General features: G+C 35.2%; 1 protein-coding gene across 3 annotated transcripts in view; it reads right to left on the minus strand.

Annotated features, from left to right (window-relative positions):
- Positions 1-13,069, minus strand: part of Trhde (thyrotropin-releasing hormone degrading enzyme) — a 407,371-nt gene that overhangs the window by 168,446 nt on the left and 225,856 nt on the right. For all 3 annotated transcript variants that reach the window (XM_039079684.2, NM_001108991.2, XM_039079685.2), the window contains exon 5: positions 11,930-12,043. In XM_039079684.2, the coding sequence (XP_038935612.1) occupies positions 11,930-12,043 (114 nt within the window). The remainder of the gene's footprint in view (positions 1-11,929; positions 12,044-13,069) is intronic.

Consider the following 13,069-nt stretch of genomic DNA (forward strand, 5'->3'; position numbering starts at 1 on the left):
GTAAAAATTATACCGCCATTTAACTGAATAGTTAATATTTTACCCACAGCCAAATCATACTGTCAGACAAAATAAAAATAAAGAGCTAGCGAAAACAAATGTTGTTTTCATATAGTAATGCACTTCAAAATTAACATTTCAAAGGCTGGCATTTAAAATACACACGCCCAAGATGTTAATAATCGTTTTATGTGCAGCTTGTTCAAGCAGCTCATTTGTATTAAAGTCAAATGTGTATAAACACACATATATAGCAGACATTGAAGAATAATTTAAAAAGTAATCACCATCAATGCCTACAATGAAACAAGCAGTCAACTAAAATGTTTAGCTCCACATTTGTTTACATAACCTTCTGTGGAAAGCGCTGCACACACACAAGGCCCAAGGCAGCTCTGTAGTGATAGAGTATTACTCTGTGACTTCACGTGTACCTTTTGACATGAATGAATTTATACGTCCAATGTATTTTCTACTATGACTCTACCATGAATTTCTTCTGAAATCTTCCCCAATGAATACAATAAAAATGAAGTCATATTTCCATAAAAATATCTTTGAAGACTTTATAAACCTCTCAGAATCCTAGATAAATGCAAGCACACGTCTTTATGAGCTATGATGCTCTCAAACGTGACTAACTCAGAGACAGTGCGTTAAGTTGTAGCTCCTCAGAGATTGCATCTCAATTGCCGATACCTTATTTTAACATCCAAGCTCAATGTGTCATGTTCCGGATTATCCAAGGCTTGATGTGGCCAAGGGGAAAAGGCAAGAGGAAACACAAAATGTTCTCTGAGTTGTACAGAACCAAACACTGAACCATTTACTGATGTGTCTATGATCTTGTAAAATACAACAATATTGTCAACAAGTCCTGCAATCCCAGCACTCGGGGAGGGCAGTTCAGACCAACTGAGAGCTGAAGGCCAGCCTCAGCTGTATGGTGAGTTGAAAACTGTAGACTAAGAGTTACTGAAAGATAGGCCATGACGCTGAAGGCGAGCATGAAGGGATATATGGGAGAACGTGGAGGGAGGAAACAGAAGAGAGAAGTGCTGTGATTATATTGTAATCTCAAAACTGAAAATTTAAAAATTAATACAATTATGTAGTTAAAATGTCTTTAAAAATACAGATTATATAAACATCTTTTCTGATCCTCCAAATATATTTTATTATCACTCAATTTTAATTAATTATGGTAATCCAGAGTCTAACAGAATAGCTCTGATTATGCTTCCACTGTAGGCCATGCTAACAATTATGGACATGTTAACTAATGCTTTCTGTCCTAACACTCTCTCTAACTCCCTGAGAATAATCTCCATATGTCCTATGAGGTACTATATATACCCCTCTATAAACACAAATGTATAGATTTCTCGACATCTTTCCCTGTTTTCTATCAAACAGCTAGGCAGTTTAAGTTCACTCTTTAAAATCTAATCAATTTCTAATTCCAGTATCCACTCATATCTCAAAAATGAGCTCCAATACAAAGATGGAAAATGTTACAGTATTCCATTAATTCTCTGTTGACAATCAGTTTGTAGTCAACTGTTAAGTTTGGGGCACACTCTCGTTATCGAACATCTCATATATGTGACACTAAATAGTGTAAATTCCAGTGAAGTAAGAGCCTCTACCCTCAAGAGGCATTCTGCTTAGTAAGGAAATGGTGCTTTCTATCCTTTGTGAGTCAGCATCAGCTCATTCCTCCTCTTGTAAGTTGTCACGGCCTTGGGAATTCTTCAGATAATTTACACCTCTCTGAAAAGCAATGCTTCTATCATATTTAATCATCCTGTCTGTGCTTTAGTCATAAAAATATTTTCTTTTATGCTTAATTTTTGACCAACTGAAAAGACAAGTAAACAAAATCAAATTTGCTCATCCAACTCAAAACCAGGTAACTGTTCTGACATCTGCAAAGGTTCATCAGTACTTTGCAGATATAAATAGCAGGTGTATCAAGATGCATAAATGTCTGATTAACAGAATGTAATTAAGAGTATTCAGCATATATTAGTAAAACTCTATAATTCATTGTATATAATATTTATTTAAAATAAACTATATTGTTTATGAAGAGATTACATTTCTGTTCAAATTGTAATGGAAAAAATTTACCATTCAAGTCTCTGGTAATTCTAAAGATGATCTCATCAACTCCCAGATATTATTTATGTGATTATCAAGTGACTAATGTATTATTTTATTTTAACCAATGAAATAAATAGTGATCAAAAATCATCTTAGGTTTGTAACAAATTTCTCATTGGTTATATGAATGTATTTTTAAGTGATAAATGGTCAATTTGTTGAGTAACAACCTTAGAGAAACATTAGTCTTAACAGAGAATAATTTGTTTCAAGTGAAGATAAGAAGGTTAGTAACCTTTAAAGTTTAGTAAGAGGCATCAAACAGTAACAGTGTTGTGAGAGCCCATATACTTAATCAGATCAGATGAATAGTAATCTCATCTGTGATAGCAAATGAGTAATAGCACCTCAGACTACTGTGAAGCATTACACAACAGACCCACTGTGTAGTTAGCAAAGGTTCTGCCTTCACAAAGCAAAAGCTAGACTAGGAATCCATTAGAAAAAAAAGAAAGTATAGCATCCAATGGGATGGATACATACAAATGTTATATAATTGCCTGTTCTTAGTAAGATTTTGATATGTGTTTCACAAGTTTTCTCACCAGAAAGCCAAATTTGGACTGCAAAAATAAAATCATATGTAAGTACCTAGTAGTAAGAGAGATGTTGGTAAGACAAACAGCCATGAAAATTAGAATTCTTTGATTCTTCACACTTTCTGGGAACTAAAGAAGAATGGATTTCATAGGTGTTTTGAACATGGAGAAACAAGATCACATAACAACAAAGTATCAAAATGATGGAACTTTAGCCTACGGAATTGGCAGAAAGCATCCCTCTCAATCTAAGAAAGTAGACCTTAAAATCAACTAACATTGTAAGGTAAAAAGAATCTGGCTTAGCTAGTTAAAAAAAAAACTTGTGATACCAGAAGGATATCATTACTTAATCCTCTCTTGAATACCTTTACCCCCTGTTCCTGACAGAGGAACTAGCATAAATATGATCCAGTAAATAGTTTTTAATTGTGAAAGGTGAACAGGGAAATCCACATGAATCCTTGGAACTCTGTCATCTTTTTGGTATGCAAAAGATACAATCATAATATTCGGCAAGAAAACAAAATATATTCTCTTATGTGACCCCAAATTATTTTCAATCATGATAATAAGCAATATAATCTATCATCCCTCAAGAGAAATTAGGAATTTATAGAATATTTCCATGGTGTTTTTTAAGGTAAGGCAATGGACTTTGCACAGAATTTTTTATTTTAATTAATCATTGTGGAGCACATCGTATTCCAGGTATTCCAAACTGGATCACTAGGGAGAAGGCTCGGGACCGGAATACTCTAATGGCAACTGTTTGCTCAGGAGGGAAAGATATTCTAAATTGGCTTTAATCAGACAATTGAAAGACTCTAGTGTATTTAAATTACAGTGCGTCACCTCCATCACTACACAACAAAAAGAAAACAGAAGAGCAATTACTTGTTGTTTCCTTGTGCAGAGAAATTTATTTTAAAATATATGCCTCTCTTCTAGGCAAAATTAGCAAGTTTAGAGATAACCAAGATACAGGCGCGCAGTATATCTAAGCAGAGAGAAATTCAGCATCGAAATGAAGTCATCACTGTAGCAAAATAAATCTCACCCGTTAAAGAAAAAGTGTAAGACTTAAAATAAAACAATAATGATTAATTAACTGTCCTTTTCTGTAGTTTGGCTAAAACTTGGAGACATATGGAGCATGTTTTATTTTCAGAACATATGTGTGAATTTTAGGAGTCTGGAAAAGGTTACAGCTCTGTGGTTTGAGCTGCTGTGCAAACAAAGCCACTGCTGACAGGGATATGCTTGGTCAGATAGAGGGAGAAATAATTTATGTATATTGAAACCACCATACATAAGATAAAACGTGATGTATATGAATGTAAAATGCCATTACATAGCAGTTATAAACTCACATCTACATGAGGTTTACTCCATAGAGTTCACCACAGTAGGCGACTGGATTTGAGTACTTGTTAAATCACCACCTAAAATAAACAGAACGAATGAAATGCACGGATAGAAAGGGAAGCTGCATCAATGCAGGCAACCAATTCATATAAAATTATCAAGCTAGCGTATATTCCAAGCCCTGAAGAAGAGCAACATCGAACTATAAATAAAACCTGCAGAGAAGAACATAAAATGATTAGGGGAATTAATTGGACACAGGTGTTGTTGAAGCACATTCTAGGAGAAAAGATGGCATGCCTTAGTATCTCCATGTTTCAAAGATAATTATGATACTAACTGACCAAATTAGGACTGTAATTGGTAGAATTTTCTATCCTCAATCCCCAGAACAGATAAAAAGTAAGGAGAAAAACATTTCCCAAAGAGGACTACATAAATGTATGAAAGGTAGAACCAGAAAGACTATTCAGAACACTGTCAAAGGATGGCCCACCAAATTCTATTTTGTATTCCCCAATAAGCAGAGCCTTTTGACCACCAAACAGAAGAGTGATGGAGTTAGTCTGATATACTTTAAATATATAGCACAGAAAATAGAAACTCTCAGCCTAGCAAATGTCTTACTGTACCTCACAGACATCTGAAATAGGTGAGTTGTTTGGTACGTAGAGTACTTGTCATTTTGTATGCATTGTTCTAATTTAATTATCCAAATTCTTCCTTCACAGAAAACACTATATATATATTTAATTTTTTGATTACTTGTATGTGCTACTTTATTGTTTCTGAAATCTTTGTCTAGTAATATCAAGACCTAATTTTAAGTAACCTTAATAAATGACAGGAGAAGCTTCAGAAGGGTGATGGGTTGAGACAGCCTCTCCCAGCTCAGAAATGAGCTGTGTTGTAATTTCTTCCTTAGCTGCTCCCTGAGGCCTCAGCTTCAGTTGTGCTCAGGTTAAAAGCTGTGATAAGCAAATGCTTTTTACCTAGAAAATTATGAATACCACTAGTTTGTATTATTTAATGCTATATAAAGATAACATATTTCTTACCAGTAGCAAGGAAAATAACAGATCAAATATGGTATAATCTTATGGCCAATATTATGGATTTTGGTATTTTGGCATAAGTTTTTGCAATAGAATTTTGGTGTTGTTTATTGATGAAAGCTGAACTATTCTGTTTACAGTTGACTCTTTGAAGGAATGAGCAGAGTAACCATTGCAATACAGCTAGGCATAAGAAAGGACAAAATCACATTACACTCAGCTTCAATTGGGTGTTTGGTCCTAGAGACTGTCTAACCCTGTTAAATTTTTATTGGTTGTGAAATTCCTAAGGAAATGTTCAAAGGCTTTGGCACCATGCAAATTTGAACAAGTTCTGCAGGAGATGTACGTTATTCCCCAGGTATTGCTCATTTATCTTTGATCTCTAGGTGTAAAGTAAAAAAACCTGAAACAATGACTATCTAGAAGAAAAAAGGTTGCTTTTTACAAAAGCACCCATTAAGAACATATGCTAAGTTCTCTATATGTAGCTTTATTTTAAAATTTAACATCCATATAAAAACAAATGATGGAGTTCTCTGAAAGACTTCTCATATGCTCATTGAACAGACAGGCATGCATGTGTGGCCATACTGCTGAACTGAGCTTCCTTATGCTCTCTTTTCTACAAGTGTCTTAGTGAATGTAAACAAACACACACACACACACACACACACACACACACACACACACACACACACCAGTAATTCTGAAGTTCCTCTAAAGAGAGTTTCAAACGCTCAAGCAAAGTCAAAGTTTTTAGTTTTACTTTTAAAACTATAAATAAATGTAAACACAGTAATAATTATCAATTAGTTTTAACGTAAAAATGTATTAAAGGTCTGGTTGCAGGAAGCAGCCAGTTCAGGTTTCATATCTCCCACTGCTAGGAGTCTTAGAAGGGAGCATCCATTACACTGGGTTTCCAGCTCATCCTGTGATGCCCCCGGGTCCACCTGTCTCTCCCACCACTCTCTCCCCTTCATCCTCCCCAAACCTGATCCCTCCTGTTCCCATCTCCGCCCCTATAAAAGAGGGGAGAGTAAAGGAGACACACATAATGAGCCTATTTTGAAGATCAAGACCCCAAGACACTCAAGAATGTACTCCTTCTACTTATTTCTAGTCTTTCAATGCAAATGTCATTTTTAAGTCTTTAAGGTTCAAAATGACACAGTTGCACTTCCAAAGGGGGAAAAAATTATTCCTCCAATGGACTTTCAGTGAGCATACAAAACACACCTAAGGGCAGGCCAACCAAAGAGAACTCAAAGATATTTTAGGACAATTTTTGTCTTATAATGCTTGTCTGGGCATTTTATTTTTAATCTTGCTGATTTTCATTAGACTTTTTTCTATTTTTAGTGAGTTTTCTCTGTGTAAAAATGTATGTGTCAGTATCTGTATATGTTTCTTGTTCTTTCCATTCCGCTTCTGTTTTTACCTGCTTGTTCTGTCCTATTCTGGGCTTATTCTTACTTTGTTATTATTTTGACATGCCTGCTTGTTTTCTAATAAGAAAGCATAGTAAAAATGTTAATGGTGGACGGGGTAGTGGTCACAGTCTGAGGGGAACTAAGAGAGGAGAAAACATAATCAAAATGTATTCAGTGAAAGAAAATATGACACAGAACCTTAAGAATTGCTAGAAACTCTTTAAATTTTTTCCACATTTAGAGTCACTTGAAACTAAAATACCATCCAGCTAAAAACAATTGGATCACTTTCTAATTCCCATTTCTGATTAATTGGGCTTACTTAGGCCATATGTGGACCTTGACCACAACACACAATCACAAGTATAGGGAGAATTAAGTGTGTTCATATGTGTACTGATATTCAGTACTTACAAAGTAAGATTTTAAAACTTGTATTCCTGTTAGCCTATCCCTTGTCCCTTGATACTAGGTGAATATATCTTTATTCTGCTGAATGACAGGCAATAGCATGGCAATATACCAACTCTCATTGGAATGCATATTAAATATCATTTTAAAAGGTGTGACAGTACTATCCATACAGCTACCGAGTCACATGTGGACATAAGGAATGAACAGCTCACCGAACAAGTAAAATGCCAACCTCAGTCAAACGCTTTTCTTCATTTATCCCTCTGACTACCAGAGTATTCTTTACGGGTTAAAATGATTAAGGGATATGTATCTATGTTTAAATAAAAAATAACTCAATAAGCTCAATATTTCAGATGGTGAAGGGTTCTGCTCTTCCTTTTTAAATGAAAACACAACAATTTAAAATGCGGGAATCATTTTATTACATTGATACTGGCCTCATAGCAGAGTTTATTTTCCTTTTTGCAGTTCTGCCTGTAACCAAACTCGGGTCATTTGTTAATGTTTTAGGCAATACATTTCAGATACTCTAAGTTTTTAACAAACATAATGAAGTCCAGTTGATTAATTTACATTAATTTTCTTCATGTCTAGGGTTCTTTTAAAAAACAGGGAAAATTCACAATCTGTGTGCTTTATCAGTGTGTAACTTTAAGTTTACTGATGTCAGAGGCTACGTGGCAGCTTTGTTTCTTTAATAAAACAACAGAGACCATGGTTAATAGACATAAATGAAGTACATTCTTAGAGACTACCATGAGACTGAAGCAGTTGCCTACAAACCATTTAAAGCAAATCATCATGACAACCTCTATAATATACTCAGGGGGTATGTTTTGACCCACATCAGAATCTAATCCATAACTAAGAGATTCCTCATAGAAAAGGTACTATGCCCCTTTGCCAGAATTAAAATTATGTTACCATAAACTTGTTTTCAAATGAAAGTGGTCAAGTGGTACCAAAGAATGTTAAGTATATGTCAGTGACTCCTTTTGTCCCTTCTGAGAAAACATCTTTTTTCTCTCTTAAGTACAGGGATCAAGGAAAGGCCTTAGTACATGCAAGGCAAGAGCTCTACCACTAAGCTAAATTCCAATCACAATGGAATTTAATGTAAATGTCCATCAATACCAAACTGGGATGGGAACCATCCAGTAATGTTCTCACTAGCCAAGAGTGATAAAATTATATCAAGCACCAAAAAGAAAATTCACCCAGAAAGTATAACCTTAGCCATAAACTAAAAAAAGTTGCTTAAATTCTGAGTTGATATTTTTCCAATCCTTTTTCCTGACCTTACATTATACTGCCTACAAGGACTCATTTCTATAAAATGGTAAATTCAGGCATGTTCCCCGGGGTGGGGGTAGATATTATTGCATTTTTTAATTCAGTGTAGTAGATGTAATCTAAACACTGATTGCTTTAGTATTGACTACTGGTTCTGAAAATACCTGGCCACTCAAATAATCATAACTCCCAATTCTTCTGAGCAACTGCTAGCCCAAATCGCAATAAGAGCTCCTTAACAATATAACCATATAATTCTGGGATTCTTTATTGCTGCCCCATACAAGGGATATTGTTTTTTTTGTTTTGTTTTGTTTTGTTTTTCAGAGCTGGGGACCGAACCCAGGGCCTTGCGCTTGCTAGGCAAGCGCCCTACCACTGACCTAAATCCCCAACCCAGGGATATTGTTATAATAATGTTCCCAGCAAACGAATTCTACCTCGGTGTTTAAGTCCGAGTGTCTAAAAACTATCAAAAGCACTCGTTTTTGAGATTAGACAAAAAACAAGGTCAACCTTTGGAGTGTCTTTACTCCAGACATGAGCCTGGCTCCTGGCTTTTCCATTTTCAGCTCAGCTCCAGTGCAGCCCAAGACACACACTCACAGAGGAGCTTCAGCGCATTCCACAGCCGTGAGCTGCTGCTGACACAGCCATCACTCTTATTCTGTGGAGTATTTCTTTCACTCTTTTGCTGATGCCATTATGAAAAATAATGCTGGCACAGCCATACCGACACATGACATTCTTTTTTATTTATGTGGCTAACTTATTCTTGAAATTCTATTTTCACAGAAGATATTAATATTTTATGGAGGGGCAATCTAAACATAGACTTCCTTATCTTGGGTTTTGTGAGTTTTGCATATTGAAATATTTCATTAAATTAAAAACTCAATTCCTAGAAACAAAAAGCTACCAAAGATCAGAAAGTATTTGCGCTTCTTAAAACTGAAAATCAAGAATATTTGCTTCTACTCATTATCAATAGCCATATTAATGGTAATAGAGCTTTCAAGTCTCAGTTTGATAGGGTGAATTTTTGAGTCACTGTAATGGTACCAGTATTAATTTGCAAGTCATTATTATGTATTGAATCACAATAAATAAAATTTTAATACCTTAAGGTTCCCATGCTTCTGGTATATAATCTATAAATGGACAAAGTCTCAAATATGTCACTTATGCTCATTTTCAAAACATCTTGGGAAATCTCCATTAAGACTTAACATTTATAAGTTAGCTAATAAAACACACAAAACATTTCAAGACAAACTCTAAGAGCATTGAAACTGAGGCTATGTGGTCATGCTTAAAACCATCGAAACCTATCAGATTTCACCCCACGTACAATTCTGCTGATTACTTTTTAATCTAAGATGTACATTTCATCATGATGAATAGAGAGGATTTTATTACAAGCAGTTGAATGAGCTTTTTAAAAAAAGCCTTACCTATATGGGCGACATGTCATTTGTAATAAGAACATATTTTAATATTGAGACATAATGAAATTATCAATTGGTAATAATCTACCATGTAATGAAATTTTTAAAGCTGGTTTAAAGTCATCTAAAATACAAAAGATACTCTTTTGAGATGTGTTAATAATCTTAAACATTTAAGTTTTAAATTTTCACATTTGTTAATGAATACGTCTAGTACTATGTAATAGTGGTAACTTTAAAGTTCTTTAAGAGCATTTTCTTTATTTTTAGTTTTAAAGACCAAACAAAAGGTCTTGCATATTCTAAGCAAGCATGGTACCTCTGAACTTCATGAGAAGCAAGCATTCTACCATTAAGTCACAACCCCAGCACTAACAGCAGTTCTAATTTATTTTAATATTATGATGAAATGCTTCAAATAACATTATTTTTCATTGCATCATAAATACATAACTAGACACATTAATGTGCTGCATATGTAAAGTACAGGTAGAAGCACAAGTATATAATTAAAGCCCATTGATACAACCATACTATTGTAAATTTTTCTCTAAAAAGTTAACCTTTTTTCCTCAACAGGAGCCAGCTGAATTTGTGGTAGAAAATGTACTGATTTCAGATAATTTTGGAGCTAAGCATGGTCTCCATGCTCGTTGACTCATAGATAAAAGAATGGCAATTAGGTAACCTTATCCACTGTTACTGAAGAGAAGGTCACAAGAGAACATACATGAGAACATGAACTCAACGTGACCACTGATAGGTATATGGATGTATAAGGAAACTGTGGTTGAACATATGACGGGAGAGTCAGTCATTAAACTAGAAGAAAATTCTGCCATTTATGATGTGAGTGGACCATGATATTATGCTAAGTGAAACAAACCAAGTACAGGACAATGCTTCATAGTTTAATGAATATGCAAAATCTAAAATAGTGGAATTTATGGAATTAGAGTTTGTGGTTTGGCAGAAGCAGGGGTGGGGAGGAGGAAAGAATGCGTTATACAAAGGACACATGAAAGAAGAATAAGCTGAAGATTAAGTCATGGAATTGATGGTACATCACTGTGCCTTCAGCTGGCCATAGGTGCCACACTAACAATTTGCTAAATTAGGAAGTCTTATATTAAGTGCTTTCATCTCAAAATAATATAATGACTGTAAAAATCCTTTCTGAAGTAATAAATATATCTATGGCATAGGTCAACATGATCATTTAATGAATGTAAAATAAAACCCCCAAAGTAAGGCCATTGGGTACATTGACTGTGGAGAGATTCCTGTAGTGATAGAGACAAATATGTATCAGTGTATATGTATACATGTATGTGCATGTCTAAGGATAGATGTATCATAAGTTAAATTTGATCCTCAAAAAGGTAAATGTTGGCACACTGAAATTTTTACTCAATGTACTCATACCAATTAAAATAAGTTTCAATTTTATCTTAATATTGTGCTCTAAAACAATATATACTATAGGTTCTATTTAATAGCAACAAGGTCAACTATAGATAAATGGAAGCTTATCTAAAATGGAAAAGTGATGTAAAAAAGACATAAAACAATAATATCCTGTTTTTATTCTGGGGAGATTTAAGACATCACAGCTTGAAGTCAAAGAATCTTACTCTGTATTCATAGTTATGAACATTCCTAGAGTATATACATAACATGTACGATGTTATATGTAAAGTTACAGATATCTTATAAAGTTGCCCAATTCTAAAATGTAGAAATGACACATCATAACATTTTATCTGTATATTTCATGTCTTGGAAGCAATACTCTCTCCTTACTATTTATTTTAAAATGCTCTATATACCTAAAATATCAATTGTCAATTATAGTCAACCTCTCTCTTTTGAAGGATAATTCATTTATATTATAAAACTCCACAATCTAAAATGTTTTCATTTAGATAAGTTGTATTATTTGAAGTCAATATATAACAAGTATGTTTTCATTTAATTTCTTTTTCAAAGAAAGGGGTAACATTTGAAGCTCTCACATTTAAATTCTAGCAAGTGTTCCTTTGGTTGCAAAAGAATTCATTTTCCTTAGTTGCAAAAGTCTTCACTCAGTACAGTTTACTGATATACTGACCAGTGTTTTCAGGTACCTCTAATCAAGCATAAACTCAATGCACAGAACCTCACCCTTTCCCTGGAAATTCCATTCAATTCGAGAAAAAGGCACTTACCATGTTCCAGGAAGGGTAGAGGTAGTCTGTACCCACAAATTCAAAGTAGTGAGCAAAGCCTTCCTTCAACCACACATCTTCCCACCACACTGGGGTCACAAGGTCACCAAACCACTGCCGGAACAAAAGGAATAGACATCAGGAAAAGAATAAAAAAGGAAAGAAAAGGAAAGGAAAGAAGGAAAGAAAGAAAAAAGAAGGGAAGAGAGGGAGAAGGAGGGAGAGAGAGAGAGGCAGACAGAAAAAGCAGCATCTATCTCAGAGTCATTTTATCTAAAAGCAAATGGACTAAACTGTGATTATCATAACTGGAAGTCATCCCCAATTTGATTCTGTGATCTGAAAGTGTATTATGGTAAGACTGTAGTGATGAACATGACTTCTTGAATAACACTGGTCTTCAGTACCCATCCCAACTTGGGATCCATTTCAGGGGTCAGAGAGAGTACAGACCCTGACACTATTTCTGATGTCATGCTGTGCTTACAAACAGTAGCATAGCATGGCTGTCCTTGAGAGACCCTACCAGCAACTGACTGAGACAGATGCAAATACAGTCAAGCCAACCATTAGATTAAAGTCAGGGACACCTATGGAAGAGTTAGGAGAAGAATCGAAGGAACTGAAAGGGATGGCAATCCCATAGGAAGAACAACAGTCTCACTAATCCGGACTCCTAGGAGATCTCAGAGACTAAGCCACCAATCAAAGAGCATAAAGGGCTGTTGTTGGGCACGTTAGGCACATATGTAGCAGAAGACTTCTCTGGCCTCAGTTGGAGGGGATGTACCTAAACCTGTAGAAACTTGAGGCCCTAGAGAAGGGGCGATTCCCAGGAGATATCACCCTCTCAGAGGCAAGGGTAAGGGATGAAGAACTGTGAGAGGGGGAGCTGGGAAAGGGAGCAACATCTGGAATGCAAATAAATAGAATAATTAATTTTTCAAATGATTTATCTATTTATGTAGATGAGTGCTCTATCTGCATATAAACCTACATTCCAGAAGAGGGCATCAGGTCACACTGTATATGATTGTGAGCCACCATATGGTTGCTGGAAATTGGACTCGGAGCCTCTGGCAGTGAACTCAGGGCCTCTTAACCACTGAGCCACCTCTCTAGCCTCTAACGCTAATATTT

Source organism: Rattus norvegicus, chromosome 7 (genome assembly GCF_036323735.1).
Source record: "Rattus norvegicus strain BN/NHsdMcwi chromosome 7, GRCr8, whole genome shotgun sequence".
Classification (NCBI taxonomy): domain Eukaryota; kingdom Metazoa; phylum Chordata; class Mammalia; order Rodentia; family Muridae; genus Rattus; species Rattus norvegicus.